The 16,417-nt window shown below is 39.4% G+C and overlaps 1 protein-coding gene across 4 annotated transcripts in view; it reads right to left on the bottom strand.

The window, feature by feature from the left end:
- The window catches only part of GABRB1 (gamma-aminobutyric acid type A receptor subunit beta1), a 356,673-nt gene extending 341,188 nt beyond the window's left edge, over window positions 1-15,485 (bottom strand). The window contains exons 1-3 of one of the 4 annotated variants that reach the window (XM_036271342.1): window positions 15,321-15,485; window positions 15,080-15,171; window positions 14,577-14,644 (exon numbers count right to left, since the gene is read on the bottom strand). In XM_036271342.1, the coding sequence (XP_036127235.1) occupies window positions 14,577-14,644; window positions 15,080-15,171; window positions 15,321-15,400 (240 nt within the window). In that variant the 5' untranslated portion in view covers window positions 15,401-15,485. The remainder of the gene's footprint in view (window positions 1-14,576; window positions 14,645-15,079; window positions 15,172-15,320) is intronic. The other 3 variants (XM_036271355.1, XM_036271346.1, XM_036271360.1) reach the window with 3 other exon arrangements.
- Between the last annotated feature and the right edge of the window lie 932 nt (window positions 15,486-16,417).

The following is a 16,417-nucleotide window of genomic DNA, read 5'->3' as shown; positions in this document are numbered from 1 at the left end:
TTCTCTCAGTGCTGAATGTCTACTTATAGCAAGCCATCTGCAAAGCAGCTGTCCAACAAAGATAATAAGCAGGTATCTATAAACTCTTATTCATCAAAATTTTTCTATGCTTCCCTGAACTGCGTGCAACTAACCTTTATTTTCCCCTTTGTATCTGGAATTTCCACGCATACGAAAAAAAAATTTTCTTGGGAACTTCTAACTATAAATATTATACATGTATAAATAATAATATTTACATGGGTTATATATATATTTATATATGTGTATAAATAGTATATATGCATATATATGTGTTTAAATATTATATATATCTATATACTAAATTTTATATATAGCCATATATGACATGGGTTTTTATAATATATATATAAATATTTACTGGCTGACATGGGTTTTTTCTCTTCTAGTAACTCCCCAATAAAATCAGAAGGTAAAGGGCTTTAGAAGGTACAAAATAATATACTGGTCTGCTGGTTTCAATTATGAAAGTCATTCTAAATGACATTTTTTCATACCTCAGTGAATCCCACTAGGCATTATGCCTAAAATTATAACTCTTCCTGAACTCCTCCTGAATCCTGCCTTGTGGGGCACCCACCCCACCCTGACCCCAGGGCCTTAGCAGTATCCTTGGATCAAAGGTTGTCCCACCCTGACTTGCCTGCCCTGTGCGCCCCACGCTGTGAGGGCTGCGCCTGCAGGAAGCACTGCATAGCCAAGCCTGTCCTTGCTCAGCTCCCCACTGAGCCACGTGAGCAACGTTACACGTTAGCTATGAGGATGAACAAATACAGCAAGATCTGTATGGGTGAGTAGCAGCCCTCTGCTTAATTTAGTACCCCCAAAATAAAAAAAGGAAATGTGAGAGCCTGTAATGACTTTAGCACAATTTAGAGGTCTCTTGAATAGCCTAACTCTGCATTTTTGAAATACAGAAACAACAGTTTATTTCAAGTAAGTTGTTTTTCCCTAAACTGTGTTCCATGAATGTCTCCTCCTTTATAAATATACTGTCCTTCTGCAGTAAATGCTTTTGGTTTTTATTTCTGTAGAAGCAAGCTAAGCGATTGTCGTAGTTCCACTGTCATCGTTTAGATCAAGCCAAAAGAAACAGAAGTTTTTAAAATGTTTAATACCTACTCTTCTATGAGGCAGAAATTTGAAAAATACCTCCTGTAAGCTATGCGGTAATAACAACTTGCTATTTTAACCTCGAGATGCCATCTGCATTTCATAATGTGATTTCCCAGTTCTGAAAGGACAGTGATGAAATGATCTGACCTTTCCATATCCCTGTTTGATTTCTCTCTTCGTGTTCAGTGGAAAAAATAAAAAGAGCTAAATATACCTGAGCCTTTTCTGTCTCCTCAACCCAGAAATGGGTCGTGTAATTAGCTTCCCCACTGGCCCCACCAAGAAGCAGTTGTCACGCTCCCCTCTGGCTGTTGGTGCCCTAGCCCCACCAGAGAGTCCCATGTGGAGCGCAGTGTTTTCTTTCCACTGGCAGAAAATTTTGTGAATTGAAAAATAATATATCTTAGATTTTCTGAGTCTTCCTCTTAGACTCAAACAAACACATCCCCCTGAAGCAAACCCAACAGGAAAGATGTTGTGTTGCCAGTTTTATGGACCACGACAAGAATGCCAATGGAGGGAGAAACAGGAACATGGGCTCCCACCAAGCAACCCTCTCCTCTGGTGAGAGTCATTTTCTTTTTTCTTTCTTTTTTTACATCTGCGATCACGAGAAGATTAAGAGGTAAGGCTCTGTCCAGCAAAGTGATCCCGCTGAACCGGAGCAAGAACACCAACTGATTCCTCATGCCAATGCTGGTTTGGGGCCTGAAATTCAAAACACGATTCTTTGGGAAAGATTCTGCCTGACCCTTCACTTAGAGAAATAAAAGATCTCGTCTTAATAACACAATTCAGAGTAGAGTAAACTCTTAAATGAAAGAAAACAAATGATTGTTGGGTAAAATGAGAAAGGCGGCATGGTATTGTGATTTATAATAAGAAATATACATGTAGTCTTTCTTTCCCTCCGTCCTTCCCTTTTTCTGGAACAGAGATCCTAAAACCCTTGGAATCTCTAAGTGATGACAGTGATAAAGGGCTCTTATGTTAATGAGGTGCTTTGGGAAAGCACCTGATATGAAGGCTGGTCATCAGGGTGGCCAACCACGGGATTGGAGGATTGGAACTTCCAGTCCCACCCTCTGACTTCCAGGCGGGGGAAAGGGGCTGGAAATGCAGTTCACTCATCAATGGTTAATGAGGTAACCAATTATTCTTATGCAATGAAGCCTCTATAAAAACTCAAAAAGATGGGGTTTGGAGAGATCCTGGGTTGGTGAACACAAGGAGGTGCTGGGAGTGACACTCCTGGTGAGGGCCTGGCAGCTCTGTGCCCTGTTCCCTCACCTTGCTCTATGTATCTCTTCCAACTGGCTGTTCCTGAGTTATAGTATTGGTTTACACTTCTTGTACCGGGTCATTTAACAGTGTTCCCATTCATTATCAAAAGTGCATATTTGGACAATAAATTATTTGATTATTCTAGACTTAATTAATGCCAAAGTAAGTGGAGGGGTTATAAGTAAAACTATATAACTAAGTCAACTCCAGAGCTCTAATCTGTAGGCTAACTCTATGGAAAACCATATATCTCATTTCTTCCATATACTAGGGAGTAATGCAAAATATAAAATTTAGAGAGCTTTGGGAGGGCCATATATAGATTGACACTTTAAGTTTGAAAGGTCCCAGAGAACCAAGAGAACACGATCAGGAGGAAAGGTGGGGAAAAGTCTCTCCATTTTTTCTGTCATCTCACAGAATAATTTCACAATTAGAAGTATTGTGAATTTCAACTATGTAATGAAAATATCATCCAAAAATATTATTACATTTGATTATGTATAATATGAGTGTTACTTCTGAAATTTTGGCACCAAAAAGAAAGAAATTAATTAAAAACCTGGAAGATAATAGAAAAATAATAAAAATACCAACACTTAGAATTTAAATAATTTAAAGATTACACAGCACATGTGAAGAATATATATGAATATGATTTATCTCTTTTGATTCTTGCAGCTCCCTGAAGTAGGTAGGACACCAATTATTAATTCTATTTTACATGAAACCAAAAATCAAAGGGCTTACATAAGTCATTAGATTTATACTTGAGAGTATAAATTAGGATACAACATCATTCTGACATTTCAGAGTGATTAAAAATTATTCAAACATAGCTTGACAGAAGCAAATTCAAGGAGAATGTACTTAAGGGGCAAAAACAAAATTATATTTGCCAGGTAAGGAATGTCTGGAATTTAAAAATCGCCAGTGTACTGCCCACTAGACACTGATTTTAACTATGAGATTCATCAGGTTTTAAAACAAGACATTATCGTCACCTTGCCCAGTCAGCATGGATGCTACATCCAGAGAGGATAGAGGTAAATTTGTTGGTTTCACATCTTGGACTATAAAATATTGGGCATCACTGTCAGATCCAGCCAAATGCCTTTCAAATCAGAGGATCAGTGTGAACAATGCTGTCTCAGCACACCTGAGCCGTTTCTTCTAGCTATTTCATATCAGTTCCAAAGTCAGGAAACTGCTGATTCTGGGCAAAAGTATAAAATAACTCTGGATTCTCCTCTCTCCTCAAATCCTTTTCTCACCTCTGCCTCTTAAACAAACCTGTTTGCTCATTCAGCCATTCATTCACACTTCGGTTTAAATACAGGAATTGAAAACCAGCATTATCATTGCCTCTCTCAGGGTTATCTGCATTTCTGTATAATCAAAGCTGAAGAGACTGAGATCTGATGAAGGCATTTCAAACTAATACCTTCCCACTTAATCTGAAATCACCTTCTGTAGATCCTCTCTACGTACACTACCAACTGAGTCCCATATTTTGAATCAAAAACAAACCTCTACTCAGTGAGACTGAAGAGTATTAAAAAAGAATAATGGCATCTGCTTTGTTTGAGTTTTGGTACACATATTTCTGTCTGCTTTGCAGAACCAGAGGTGCGAATCATTTAAAATGTGGAATAGCTACATGGTGACTATGCAAAAACCTAATTTATCAAGACATGCTTATGTTCTAAAACACTGATTTTGAACACAGTAGGGCAGAGCCCATGTGTATGTCCTGAAAGTCATTCCCTTCCACAAATTCAGAGAACCAGGTTATGAAATCCCTTTCAAACTTCATGACAACACAGCGTGTTGGGTGTCTGTCTCCCAAAGTGGTGTTCACAAAGATGTAGGAAATACACATCAATACCTCACCAAAGACTGAATATGATTTTCTAGTTTTTTATTTTTTTCAGGTAGAGTGGGAGGGGGAGAGAGGAAGAGAGAAAGAAACATCGATGTGAAAGGGACACATCGAGTGGCTGCCACCCGCACGACCAACCAGGGCCGGGGACAAACTGCAACCGAGGTACATGCCCTTAGCGGGAACCGAACCCGGGTCTCTCGGGACCGCAGGCCGACGCTCTAACCGCTGAGCCAAACCGGCCAGGGCTGATTTTCTAGTTTTATAAGTACATTCCACACTCCAAATTTTTCATCTGGTCCTTTCCTCATTCCCAACTTCAAAAGTTCTAAAAATCAGACCTCAACACACTAAGCCAAAGCACGCAAATAACCAACATTATTAACCTTTATAGCGAAGCTTTTCTCTCTCCTCTTCAGCCTCAACTCAGTAGTCAGTTTGAACTGGAATTTTTATTTTCTGAGTTGTTTCTTGGGGATGTGCTGTGGGCTCAGGGTGGAGTGGGGGACAGGGCAGAGGGGTTGTGATGTCAGTGGAAAGAGTATCACCATGTGATATGGTAGCTGATTTAACACATTTACTAGTTATGACAAATGACTGTGCGGATGTGAGGGTTTCAGACAAAAGTTGACATTGAAAGCAAACATACCATGTAATTGCAAGAAAACAATTGGAAGCAAAAATGACTAGGTCTATAAATAGATAGAGAGATATAAATATAGATGATACATATGTTAAAGATATATTTCTGGATTAGACATATTTTTTACATTTTCAAATTTGTTTAAGTGTCTTGATTATCTTGTAAAATCTAACTTATCTTATTCAAAACCTCTCCAGATTTGGCTGAAGAACCCATTTTCCCATACTACATTTTGTTTGATTTTCCTTCTTTTTAAATGCCATTCACTTTGTAGTCATCAATCAATTTATTTTTAATAATCTCTTAAATGTTTCCAGAAATAATGATAGTTCAGGTGCCAGTATGGAAATAACATTTCGAAAATGAAAAGCAGTCATTATTTCCTAAAGCTGATGAAAGTTGTGTATGTGTGTGTGTGTGTGCATACATGCATATGTACAGACATTTCCAGCTTACCATGTTTTGACTTACAGTTTTCCGACTTTACAATGGTACAAAAACAATACACAGTTGGTAGAAATACACAGTCAGTATTTCACATGTTGAATTTTGTGACAGGCACTACGACCCTCTCCCCAGGTGCTGGGCAGCGGCAGTTAGACACAGCTCTCGGTTAGCCATGCAGTCACAGGGTAAACACCTACACTCTATAGTGTGCCGTGCTGCCAGTGTGTTTTGGATACTGTGTGTTGTGTTTTTGTATCCCATAATGTCTATAAAATGCCCATCTGTGGCTCCTGCTTCTTCTGAGAAAAGGAAGGCAATTACTCTTGAGATGAAGCTCAACATAATTGCCCAATGTAGGCTAACTCAAGTGTTCTGAGCACATGTAAGGTAGGCTAGGCTGAGCTGTGATGCTGGTAGGTTAGATGCACTAAATGCATTTTTAACTTACAATATTTTCAATTGAGGATGGGTTTATCAGTACATACCCCTATCATAAGCTGAGAAGCATGCACACACATAAACACACACAAATATATGCATTGATATTTTTCATGAAGTGATCTTGTGTCTGGAAAACTAGCTGTACCATGTGATAAAGTTGTTTCTATGGAAACGGCTCATGATTCATGATCAACATAAAAGAAAATTACAGATGAAGGTATAAGGTAGACTTGACAGAGAAACTATTAATTCCTGAATTAAACATTTAAATGCTATTCTTCTTCATTTTTATGACAAGAAAAATTCTTTTATAACCTTAATAAATGTTATTGTTATTAAGTCCCTGCTATATGCAAAGAGTTACAATAGAGAGCATAAAAAATATAATCCTAAACTTCAGTAGTCAGTTTGAACTGGAATTTTTATTTTCTCAGTTGTTTCTTTGGGATGGGCTGTGTGCTCAGGGTGGAGCAGGGGACAGGGCAGAGGGGTTGTGATGTCAGTGGAAAGAATCCTAACCCTACACAGTGTAGGGGAAAAATACAAGGTTAATAATAAAACTCTTATATATGCTGAAAGATGATCATTGTTTATATTGTCTTTTGTCTTTTCAGAGTCTTGATTTAAAACAAATTTTTTTTTCTTATTGATTTTTAAAGTGGAGGGGAGAGGGAGAGAGAGATAGAAACATCAATGAGAGAGAACATTGTTTGGCTGCCTCCTACATGCCCCCCACTGGGGATCGGGCCCACAACCGGGACATGTGTCTTGACCAGGAATTGAACCAGTGACCTCTTGGTGCATGAGTGGACACTCAACCACTGAGCCACACCGACCGGGCATATCTTGATTTTTATATGCCCGATACAGTGTTCTCCAGCAGAATTCTCTCTAGTGTGGCAACAGAAAGGGCTCCAAGGAAGAAAGATGACTTCCTGTGGGTTTTGGAGTAGCTCTAGATGCATTTGGGTGGGAGAAGATTGTGGGTGGTAGGAGAGGGACATGATGGCCTCTGACATGAGAAAATGTTCTAGGCACAGGTAAGATTTCAAATAAATGTCATTGAACTGTCTCTCTGAAAACTACAAAACTGTTTCTCTTGACAAGAGAATTGTATATCATTGCCCTGAAAATAATAGATCAGAAGAAGAAAAGCCGCCCTGTGAGTCACAGAAGGTTGAAGTAGGCAAGGACCTTAGCTTTCAACAAATCTATTCCCCCGCTTCCAGGAATGATCCCAAATAAACTCTCCTAGCAGCTTGCCTGATTAATCCATTCAGCAACAGGAGCAAGGCATCTAGCCTCTGACTTTTCTGTTGCATCCGAAGGGCCTTAAACCCATGCTCCTTTTCCATTGTGGTAGGGGTGGAGGAACTGTTTGCTGACAGCTACCTAGGAACTTCTATTTGAATCTATTTCTCAAGCTGCTTTTCTACCTTCTTTCTCTAAACTAAAAAAATAATTTCTGAATATACCTTTGTTTAAATAGGCATCCTCTTTCCAAGATATCATTTGTGAGGGACAAAGTTCTGTTGAATTCTTGTTTAACATCATCCCCACCAGGCCTTTTAAACGTTTCAGTTCTTCTGCAAAGCTCCTGGGAGCCACTTTTTAATTTTCTAGCAGCTAAGCTTTGTTTCTCCGGGTACACTGTTGGCCATGCTTGTGCTGTCGTTATATCCAGTTTCACTGCCTGCCCAGATGCGATTGCTATGAGGACTCACACTGCTTTCACCCAGTTCACATGGAAACACAATGTTCCAGAAGGACTCGGAAGCATTGCAGGGACATGGCGGAGAAGGGAGCAGGTGCTGTTTGAGTGGGCTCCCCCCACATCTATTTTCCCCACATATGTGCTTTCATGAAGGCAACTAAAGCAGAGTATAAAGATTGCTTCTCTGGGGGAATTTGCAAAGTATGGTCTAAATCCTGTCAGGGCCTGGGTCCTCCTAGATAAAGAGCACTATTGCTGGGGATTAAAGATGAGTGTGCTGTAGTCTCTGCCTTTCCCCGGCACCCTTTCTCTGTATCTCTAACCAACCCATTTCAGCCACCGCATTTATGGGCCCTGGGGTCATTCCCAGCAGAATTTGCTTTATTTGTGAACAGAATTACCAAGGAACTAGACTTTTTCAGGATAGTTCCAATTTCTACTATTCTACCTCAATGTTCCCACAAGTACCTTATAACAGCATGCTCTGACACACACACACACACACACACACACACACACACTAGTTCTGAAAACATGTTCATCCCCTTCAGTGGTGAACAAGATGCCCTGACCAGGAACTGAACTAGCAACCTCTTGGTGCATGGGTCGATGCTCAACCACTGAGCCACACCAGCCAGGCTAACCTCCACTATCTTAACTAGACACAAAATCACTCTGTTTTGCCTCTGTTTGAAAATCATGTTTTCCCTCTTTCCACTACTAAGGCTACTGTTGTACTTGAAACATTTGTCATTTTTCATTCGAACTTTGAAACACTCTCCTGGCTTCTTAACTAGAAACACTGTCCCCAGTGGTAGCCTTCTCTAATTCACCTTCCACGTAGCTACCAGAATGATCTATCTGAAGTGCAAAACATAGTACCTGTTACAATCTTTAGCAGGTTTTCTGTATTTTAGGATTAGGATTCATTTCCTTAGCCTACTGATTCCAGCATCATTGTCTCTGTCTCTGTCTCTGTCTCTGTCTCTGTCTCTGTCTCTCCTTCACCCTTTTCCTCTGTGTGTGTGTGTGTGCATTCATGCATGTGTCTTTTGAGAGTGAAAGTGTTGTAAATCATGTATAAGATTTTTTTTTTTAAGCAAGCAATTCAAAAAGATAAATAAGGAATTGCAAGTATCCCTCCAACTCATACTCCTAGTCCTGGGTCTACTTCCAAGAGAAACCTTGTTACTCATTCCTGGTGTATTCATTCAGAAAGTGTAAGTGCATATATAAAAAAATGTATGTTTATAGAGAGGCTTCTTTTTATACGAGTGAGAACACTCATTAATATTGGTTTACTTTTTGCTTTTAGAATTCTGTCTTATCTCTTTACAATCTTTCCCATGCCCTTTAAGTTCTCACAAGAGTGAATTACCTGCAGTTCTACAACACTCCATGCTGTTTTTAGGGATACCTGCCAACGCCTATGGCCTTCCTTTGTTTGGAAGGTTCTTCTGTTCATTTGCACTCTACACATGGTGCTAACGCCTCTACCTCTTTAGGAATCATGTCAAGCAATAGCTCTTCACCATGCCTTAGAAACCGCCCCTCTGCGTACCCACAGAGTCCTGGACTTGTATGTCTCTATTGTAGCATCTGCCACATTGTTTTAAAATAATTTTATGTGTACATTTTCTTTGTACATTGTGAAATATTTTAAAGTATGGGGCATGTCTTGGTCATATTTTTATCCCTAGTACCTAGTGTAGGCTCTGAAAAAAGACTAATTGTCTGTAAGCATGTGTTGAATCCAAATACTCCAAGACCAAGGTGACTATGGATGTTTTAGAATCTTTCAAAGAGGAAAACTCTTCACTCTGAAATATAGAAATTTTAAATAACTTATTTATTTAAAAATTTTTAAAGAGTTGTTTATTTTTATTTATTTTTATCCTCACCTGAAGACATTTTTGCATGTATCTTCAGATAGAGCGGGAGGGAGAAAGGGGAGAAGAGAGAGAGAGAGAAACACTGATATGAGAGAGACACATCAACTCTCTGCCATCCACATGACCCCACCCGGGGCAGGGGACAAACTGCAACCGAGGTACATGCCCTTAGCGGGAACTGAACCAAGGACTCTGGTCCTCAGGCCAATGCTCTAACCACTAAGCCAAACCAGCCAGGGCTTAAATAACTTTTTTTTTTTTTTTTTTAAAAAAAGACTGTAAATGCAACAGGGATGAAGATCACATCTTGTTTATTCAGAAGAGCAGTTGGATGAATGTTCATAGAAAAATGGCTTTTAATCTAAATATACAATATGATGATAGGTTTTACTGGAGATGCAAAGGTGGGAATACCTTAGGCACTTAATGAAAGGGTGGCAGAAAAAAACTACTGGCAGAAAAACAATGACTATGAAAATGGGGTAACGGCTTATGAAAGAAAACCCATGCATCTTTCACTCTTTTGTGGGTGTATATGGCCAATCTTTTTTTTCTAAGTTATCATCTCTGATAGAAATTAATAATAAAACTTTTCTTGTGTATTTCAAGTGCCAAGTAATAGATTGTGATTTGCTACTGGCTGTTAGATTCTTTCAACAGATAGCAGTCAAGAGATTTCATAAAATGCACAATCTGTTGAAAACAATAGTATTCTAAAAATGCAGAAACTCTGTGGTATTACAAAAAACAGAATTTGTTGCTCTGAAAAAATTCATGGGGAAACTCTGTACTAACATGTAATCATTTACAAGCATAGATCCATCCCATCTTCTTCTTATCCTCAAAGATAACAATGTTGTTTGAGTTATTGAAACTCAAATCATTTTAATATCATTTTTCTTTTGAAATGTTTTACCTTCCTTGAGAATGCAAGTTTTCATTTGTGTGTATATTGAGGGTGCCATTAAGACTTTGGATGTGCTAAAACAAGAAGCATCAGACAAGGAATTAATACTAAGTGATGCTCAGTTGAGATAAACACCCTTGCTACTAGGCCACCTGATGAAAAGATTTTAGGTGGGGTGGGTAAATCCTTTATAATACTCAGATCCTAGAAAATAACAGTTTTCTTCTGTTTCACATTACGTGTTAGAAAAATTATTAATTTGCAGTAGGGGAGCAATGTTCCTAGTTTAAATACAATGGACAGTATCAAACTACCATCATTTGTACTCAGTAGCCAACTAAAAAAATATTCCTGGAATCAAATATTAAAAGGACAACAGCAACAACAGTGGACTTTAACAACACTAAGTATTTGGTAAATTATATTTGCTTTTCTTTTAGGCATAATTTACACAATTGGCTTATTTTAGTTCTTTTTGTTGTTGTTTTTGTTGTTATTTGTAATGTTTATAATAACATTTACAGTTGGGAGAAAGGAAAAAAAAAACAATAAATACATGTTAGTCATCTGTTACTGGGAATGGCTTAATAGATGTAAAGTGTTCTGGAAGTGGTCATGAGACCATAGTGTCTAGGTTGGGGACAGGGAGCTCTGTGCTTTGAACTCCTATTTGATCACCAGAAACCATCTCTTTAAAAAGAAGGAACAACTAGTCCTTGAACTGAAATACAAGAGTTCAACCAATTGTTTGCATATAGTTAATACCATGTTTCCCCAGTCTACAACAAAGAGAAGACTTGCTTATTGTTATCTGTGTTTTACTGGGGTTATAATAGCAGATGTTACTTTAAGGCAATTTCTGGGGGTTACTGACTCCTTTTTTGTCCCCTCTACCTCCTGTTCATCTCTAGTCACTCATGTATGTGTGTGTGTGTAGGTATGTGGTTTGGCAGAAATTGTTAAGAGAGGGCTGAAAGGCTTAGCATAATAATAAATGAAAATCACAGTGGTTTTTTTAAACAATTGTTCCAAAAATAGTAGTTTATAGTTATTGTCACATACATAATATATCACATGATGCCAGAAGAAAACCCCATCTTATTTTGATCAATAATATTATTGCCTGAAAAGAGAAGTCTTGCTTTTAACTATCTCTCTTATTCTTTCTGTGTCAGTACTATTCTACAAAGGATTTGCATTCACTGCTCACTGACTCGGATTCTGGATATAGAGTTCCTTGACTACAACCCTGTCTATTTTGCTTTCTAAATTGGGAAAAATATTTTCAATCCTGAAGTATATAAATCAGAAAATATTTTTGATGTAATGCTAGTCTTTAAAACAGACAAAGCTATAAACCAATATGGAATTATATTTTATTATAAAAAATAACAAAAATTAACATAATCTAGTTTTAAACCCATTAAAGTAGTGTATAATTATTATGTCATATTCCCAGCTATGGAATGGGTGGATTATAATGGTAATGAATAAGAATATAAAAATGAGCAAAGCTTTAGTAACAAATTTTAGTCTGAATTTTCCTTAAAGCTATTTTTATTATATTCTTTGTCCATCCTTATTTTTTAAATTAATTTTGGTGAACTTTTTCTGTTAAATAACCTCAAAAGTTACTGCCTATTAGGCTACTAAAACACAATTAATAAAAGAAGCAATTAGTGTTATTTTCCATAGACAACGCACCTCTACTTACATTATCTAAAAACCAAAGCATATATAAGCCATTCTCTTAACCAGGGCTAACCATCCAGGTTGTGCTTATACAGAACCCTCAGTCCTAAAAATCCCCTTTGTTTCCATTTTTCTTGAAGTTATGTCTAATCTATTTATTTCAATGCTTTGTCATAGATGAGAGAAAATGAAAAAAAAAAAATGTTGACTCTTGTTTGTAGCTCTCCTTAAAAGGAGAAACAAAGAAGAATAAGCAAACTGAGTTTTATTATTTTTCAATGTTAGCGCTTCTTATTTTCTCATATATCTCTAACATCATTGTGGAAAGGTAATGGGTATTTTAGTAGAATGTGTTTTTCATAGATTTATCTGCTCAGTAAATATTTTTAAAAATCAAGTACATATACACATGGTGCAGTGAGTGAATAGACTGTATTATTCCATCAGTAGGAGATGTTTCCAGTGGCACTGCAATTAAATTCCATTTCTTTTCTGAGCCTACATATGAATTCAGTTGAACAACTGGTTATACAGAGCTTTCTTTATTGTGATAGTTGTTCTGGTTACTAGAAACTTCCCAACTCAAATAAATTTTTTTTAAAAAAGCAAACCTGAAAAGTATTTGTAAATATATTTAACAGATTTATACATTTTTTAAAATTCTGAAAAATATATTATGCTATACAGAAGACTGACCACTGGCAAAGGCACTGTTTGCCCTTTGAGCTTTCCTAATCTTCTATTTTATAAATTATCTATGTGGGTACTTAAAAGGTGCCAAAATAAAAGAATAAAAATATAATTATTTATCTACATGATACAAACTTTTTTTTCTAATTTGTTTAGCTACAATAGCATGGATTGGGTATGATTTGTATATGTACACATGTTATTGTATTATGCAGTATTTGTAAATAGTGTATTTTGGGTTACATAGTATATTTGGGTCACTTTGCTTTAGTGACTTGTATATGAGCAGAATATTATAAATAAGTCAATCTATTAAAAATCTTTGCCAAGTCAGAAGATAATCATTGTGCATTACTTTTTATAAATTGGTTTTCTCTTTCCAACTACAGACTTTATTTTAAAATGGTATTTTAAATAAGCTATTTAAATCCGGGTAAGTTACTATTGGGGTGAGCACTTTCCTAATGTATATAAATTCCTAATCACTATATTACTAATATAATATTGAATGTCAACTGTAATTAAAAACCGATTTTAAAAAGAAAATAAGTTGGGTAAGTTATAACTGTAAAATACAGAAATGTAACAGTCACGCTTTTTATTGTAATTATATTCAATTGATTATAAACATATTTTTTCTTTCTTGCCCTAATCTTAAAAAAATTCTTAAATGTTAGCATGTTAAAATAAAACGACACACTAGTAATGAAATGAAAAGACAGTTCAATAGCCTTTACAGCTACAAAGGGGTAAAAATCCCTAAAGGCTTTAGTCTTTAAATTATTCAGGCTGTCTAAATTTCTGCTGCCACAATATTTTTTTCGCAAGCGGAAAAAATGACATGTTGCTCACGTAGATCTAGCTGTTCCCTAGGTGATTGGTTATAGAAAAGCAACAGGCTTTTCCCCCTGCTTACCAGAAGCAACAGTTAGAAACTCTAACAACTAGAAAACTGCTACCCCACAGTGGTTGGAAGCAGCTAACAAAGACAGTGACAGCTATGATTTCGATCCATTTTTGCAACAGCTTCAGGGAAAAAAAAAAAAAAAAAAGGAAACAATAGAATGTTAACCCTTTGAAATGAAAGAATTGCGCTGTTACTCTCGCCCCCCTCCTTTCCACGGTCCCTTTAATCATCAGGCTTTTGCGGCATGCTCAATTTTCTAGGGTAAAACAAAGCAATGACTTGAGTCGCTCTGTTTCATCTTAAATTTGCAAAAGGTAGCAAGTCAAATTCATCATCCCTCACATGGGAACAATAGAAGCCTGCCCAGAAGCTGGCTCGAGCACTTTCGTATTAGCAAGCGCAGACTGTTGTCTCAGCCTGTTGCTCCTGACACACGGTGTGCTAGAGCCTGGAAAGAGGGACGGGACACTCTGAAACCACTTCTGTGTGCTTGGGTGCTGGGTGGCGGGGCTGAGTCAGTTGGGCCCCGGAGCTGCGGGGCCCGGACCTGGCAAGAAGTAGGCTGTGGACCACCGTCCGAGGACCCTAGTGCAGGCCGCCGGGCCGCCGGCAGATGGTGCCCTCGGCATCCGAGACCAAAGGAAACCCTGTCAAAGTAACGCTCAGACTCCGCCCCACCCGATCCGCAGCTGCCAGCCGCCCGTCTTTCCCCAAATAGTGCTGAGCACGTTTCCTCCGGAACACCGCAGTAGCCCGTGTGTGTGTCGAAAATACAAACCAGGGGCAACAGGGTGTGTGTGCCAGAGTGGGGAGTGCACGCGGAGTGGGACTCCCGGGGCCGGGGCGAGATGACCGCCAATGAAACGCAGAGGGCACGGGGACCGGTCCATTTCGTATCTGCGTAAGCCCCGCAGTCCGAACCCGTCCCGAGGCCACTCACCATGTTCACTTCGGAGACCATGTCTATGCTGGCGACATCGATCCGCATCCCGACGTCCACGGGGGGTCCTGCCGGGGAGGTGGGACGCATTATGGGCATATTCTCAGAGTGGCGACAGGCTGGGGAAGGGACAGGGGCTTCCTTTGCGCTTACTACATTCAGATTCTGAATGGGCTCCCTCTACTCCCACTCCTTGGAGCAGGGGACAGCTTGGGAAAACAGGTGTGGGCACACGCGTGATGCAGTGACTATGCAGAGGGTGTGTCGGGCCAGGGGAAGGTCGGCTCTGCCTGGGGTTTCATCCACCTGCTACTGGGGGATCGTGAGTGCGTGTGTGTGTGTGTGTGTGTGTGTGTGTGTCCAGGGCATAGAGCATAGTGCACGCTTGTGAAAATTACATGCTTTTCTTTCTTTCGTCTTCTTTTTTTGATATTTATCTTTGACAGGAAATGAGAACTAGGTGTGGGTTGTGGGTTACAGGTTGAAAAAAGATGAAGCTTTACCTCCAAAGTCCGGCCGCAAGCGAATGTCATATCCTTTGAGCAATCTGTCCACTGTCTCTTTCACGTATGACATGTTGCTGGGCTCATTGGTGCTGAAGGGAAGAAGTAGGGACCGTATTCAGAATGAGCACAAACTGCGAGCAGACATAAAAATAGACAGGCACACCTACCCGCAAATAACGAGCTACATGATCCAGCAAGCATGTAACAAGAATAACACTAAGAAAAAAGAACAGCTCACCTGTGTGCACAACAGACCATGGCAATCATCACAGGGAAAGAGAGAAGCCCCAAACTCTCTCGATTTTGTACTGTCCACATTACTAACTCTGATTAAAGAATTGTCTTTTCAGCGAAGATTCAAGGAATGCAACTTAGTCGGCGGCAGGGCAGTAATTCCCCGAATGGACGTGCGCATGCGCAGAGGGTGCTCACTACCAAAAGACACCTTGTGCCTTGCAAACAATATTCCTAGTGGAACAGGCAACAGATTTCAATGCCTTTAAAGTTCCTGTTTGTGGTGCTCCGAGCCCCTGGAGTAGTCGGAGATATCCTGCTGTTTGCTTGTTGGGGATCCTACGTGCATATGTATACGGACTGGAGCTTGCTGTGTTCTTTCCCCCTCTGTCCTCAACCAGCTTTCTTTTTTTTTTTTTTTAACTCAACTCGCAGGCATCTGGCTAGGGCTGCCTGTGATTGGCACCTTTCGTTGACAGTCACAGTGGTCCTAGAACTGGGAGTTTGGAGGCAGGGCGGTACTCTGGTCGCCAGTGTGTGTGTGTGTGTGTGTGTGTGTGTGTGTGTGTGTGTGTGTATGTGTGTGTGTGTGTAATAGGAAGGACAGTGTGGTGTGTGTGTGTGGGGAGGGGGGGTAAAGTGAATTAAGAGGGAAAGCCAAAGAAGGGAAGGGGCAGAGGAAACACAGGAGTATCTGAGGACTCCAAGACTATGGTCTCCCTGGGAGGCGTTTTAAGACATTTGTCTTACTGTAGCCCTTCTCCGTAGGAGGGAGAAGAGGAGGGGCGAGCCAACATTTTAGCTTCCTTTTCTTCCCTCCCCGTCTCACGTCTCTCCAGCCGGAGTGGAGGTAGGAGAGGGGACGAGCAATGAGACAGCATCTCTGGGCAGGCCATCCTTTTTCTCGGGCCATCTGCCCGCAGTTCCACTTTTCTTCTAGGTTCTGGTGAGGAAAATCCCTTTCTTAAATTGCCAGTGTATTAGCTCCTATTTAGTAGTAACCCAGAAGGGACCCTGAAATACGAAGAGGCTCTAACCTCTGTTTGCAAGTAGATCGGGTTCTGTAGGAGCAACAGTTGTGTGAATTCAATTCAATTCAAT

The sequence above is a fragment of the Molossus molossus genome, unplaced genomic scaffold, assembly GCF_014108415.1.
Source record: "Molossus molossus isolate mMolMol1 unplaced genomic scaffold, mMolMol1.p scaffold_m16_p_1, whole genome shotgun sequence".
Lineage (NCBI taxonomy): Eukaryota > Metazoa > Chordata > Mammalia > Chiroptera > Molossidae > Molossus > Molossus molossus.
This window is presented reverse-complemented; position numbering and strand designations above follow the sequence as displayed.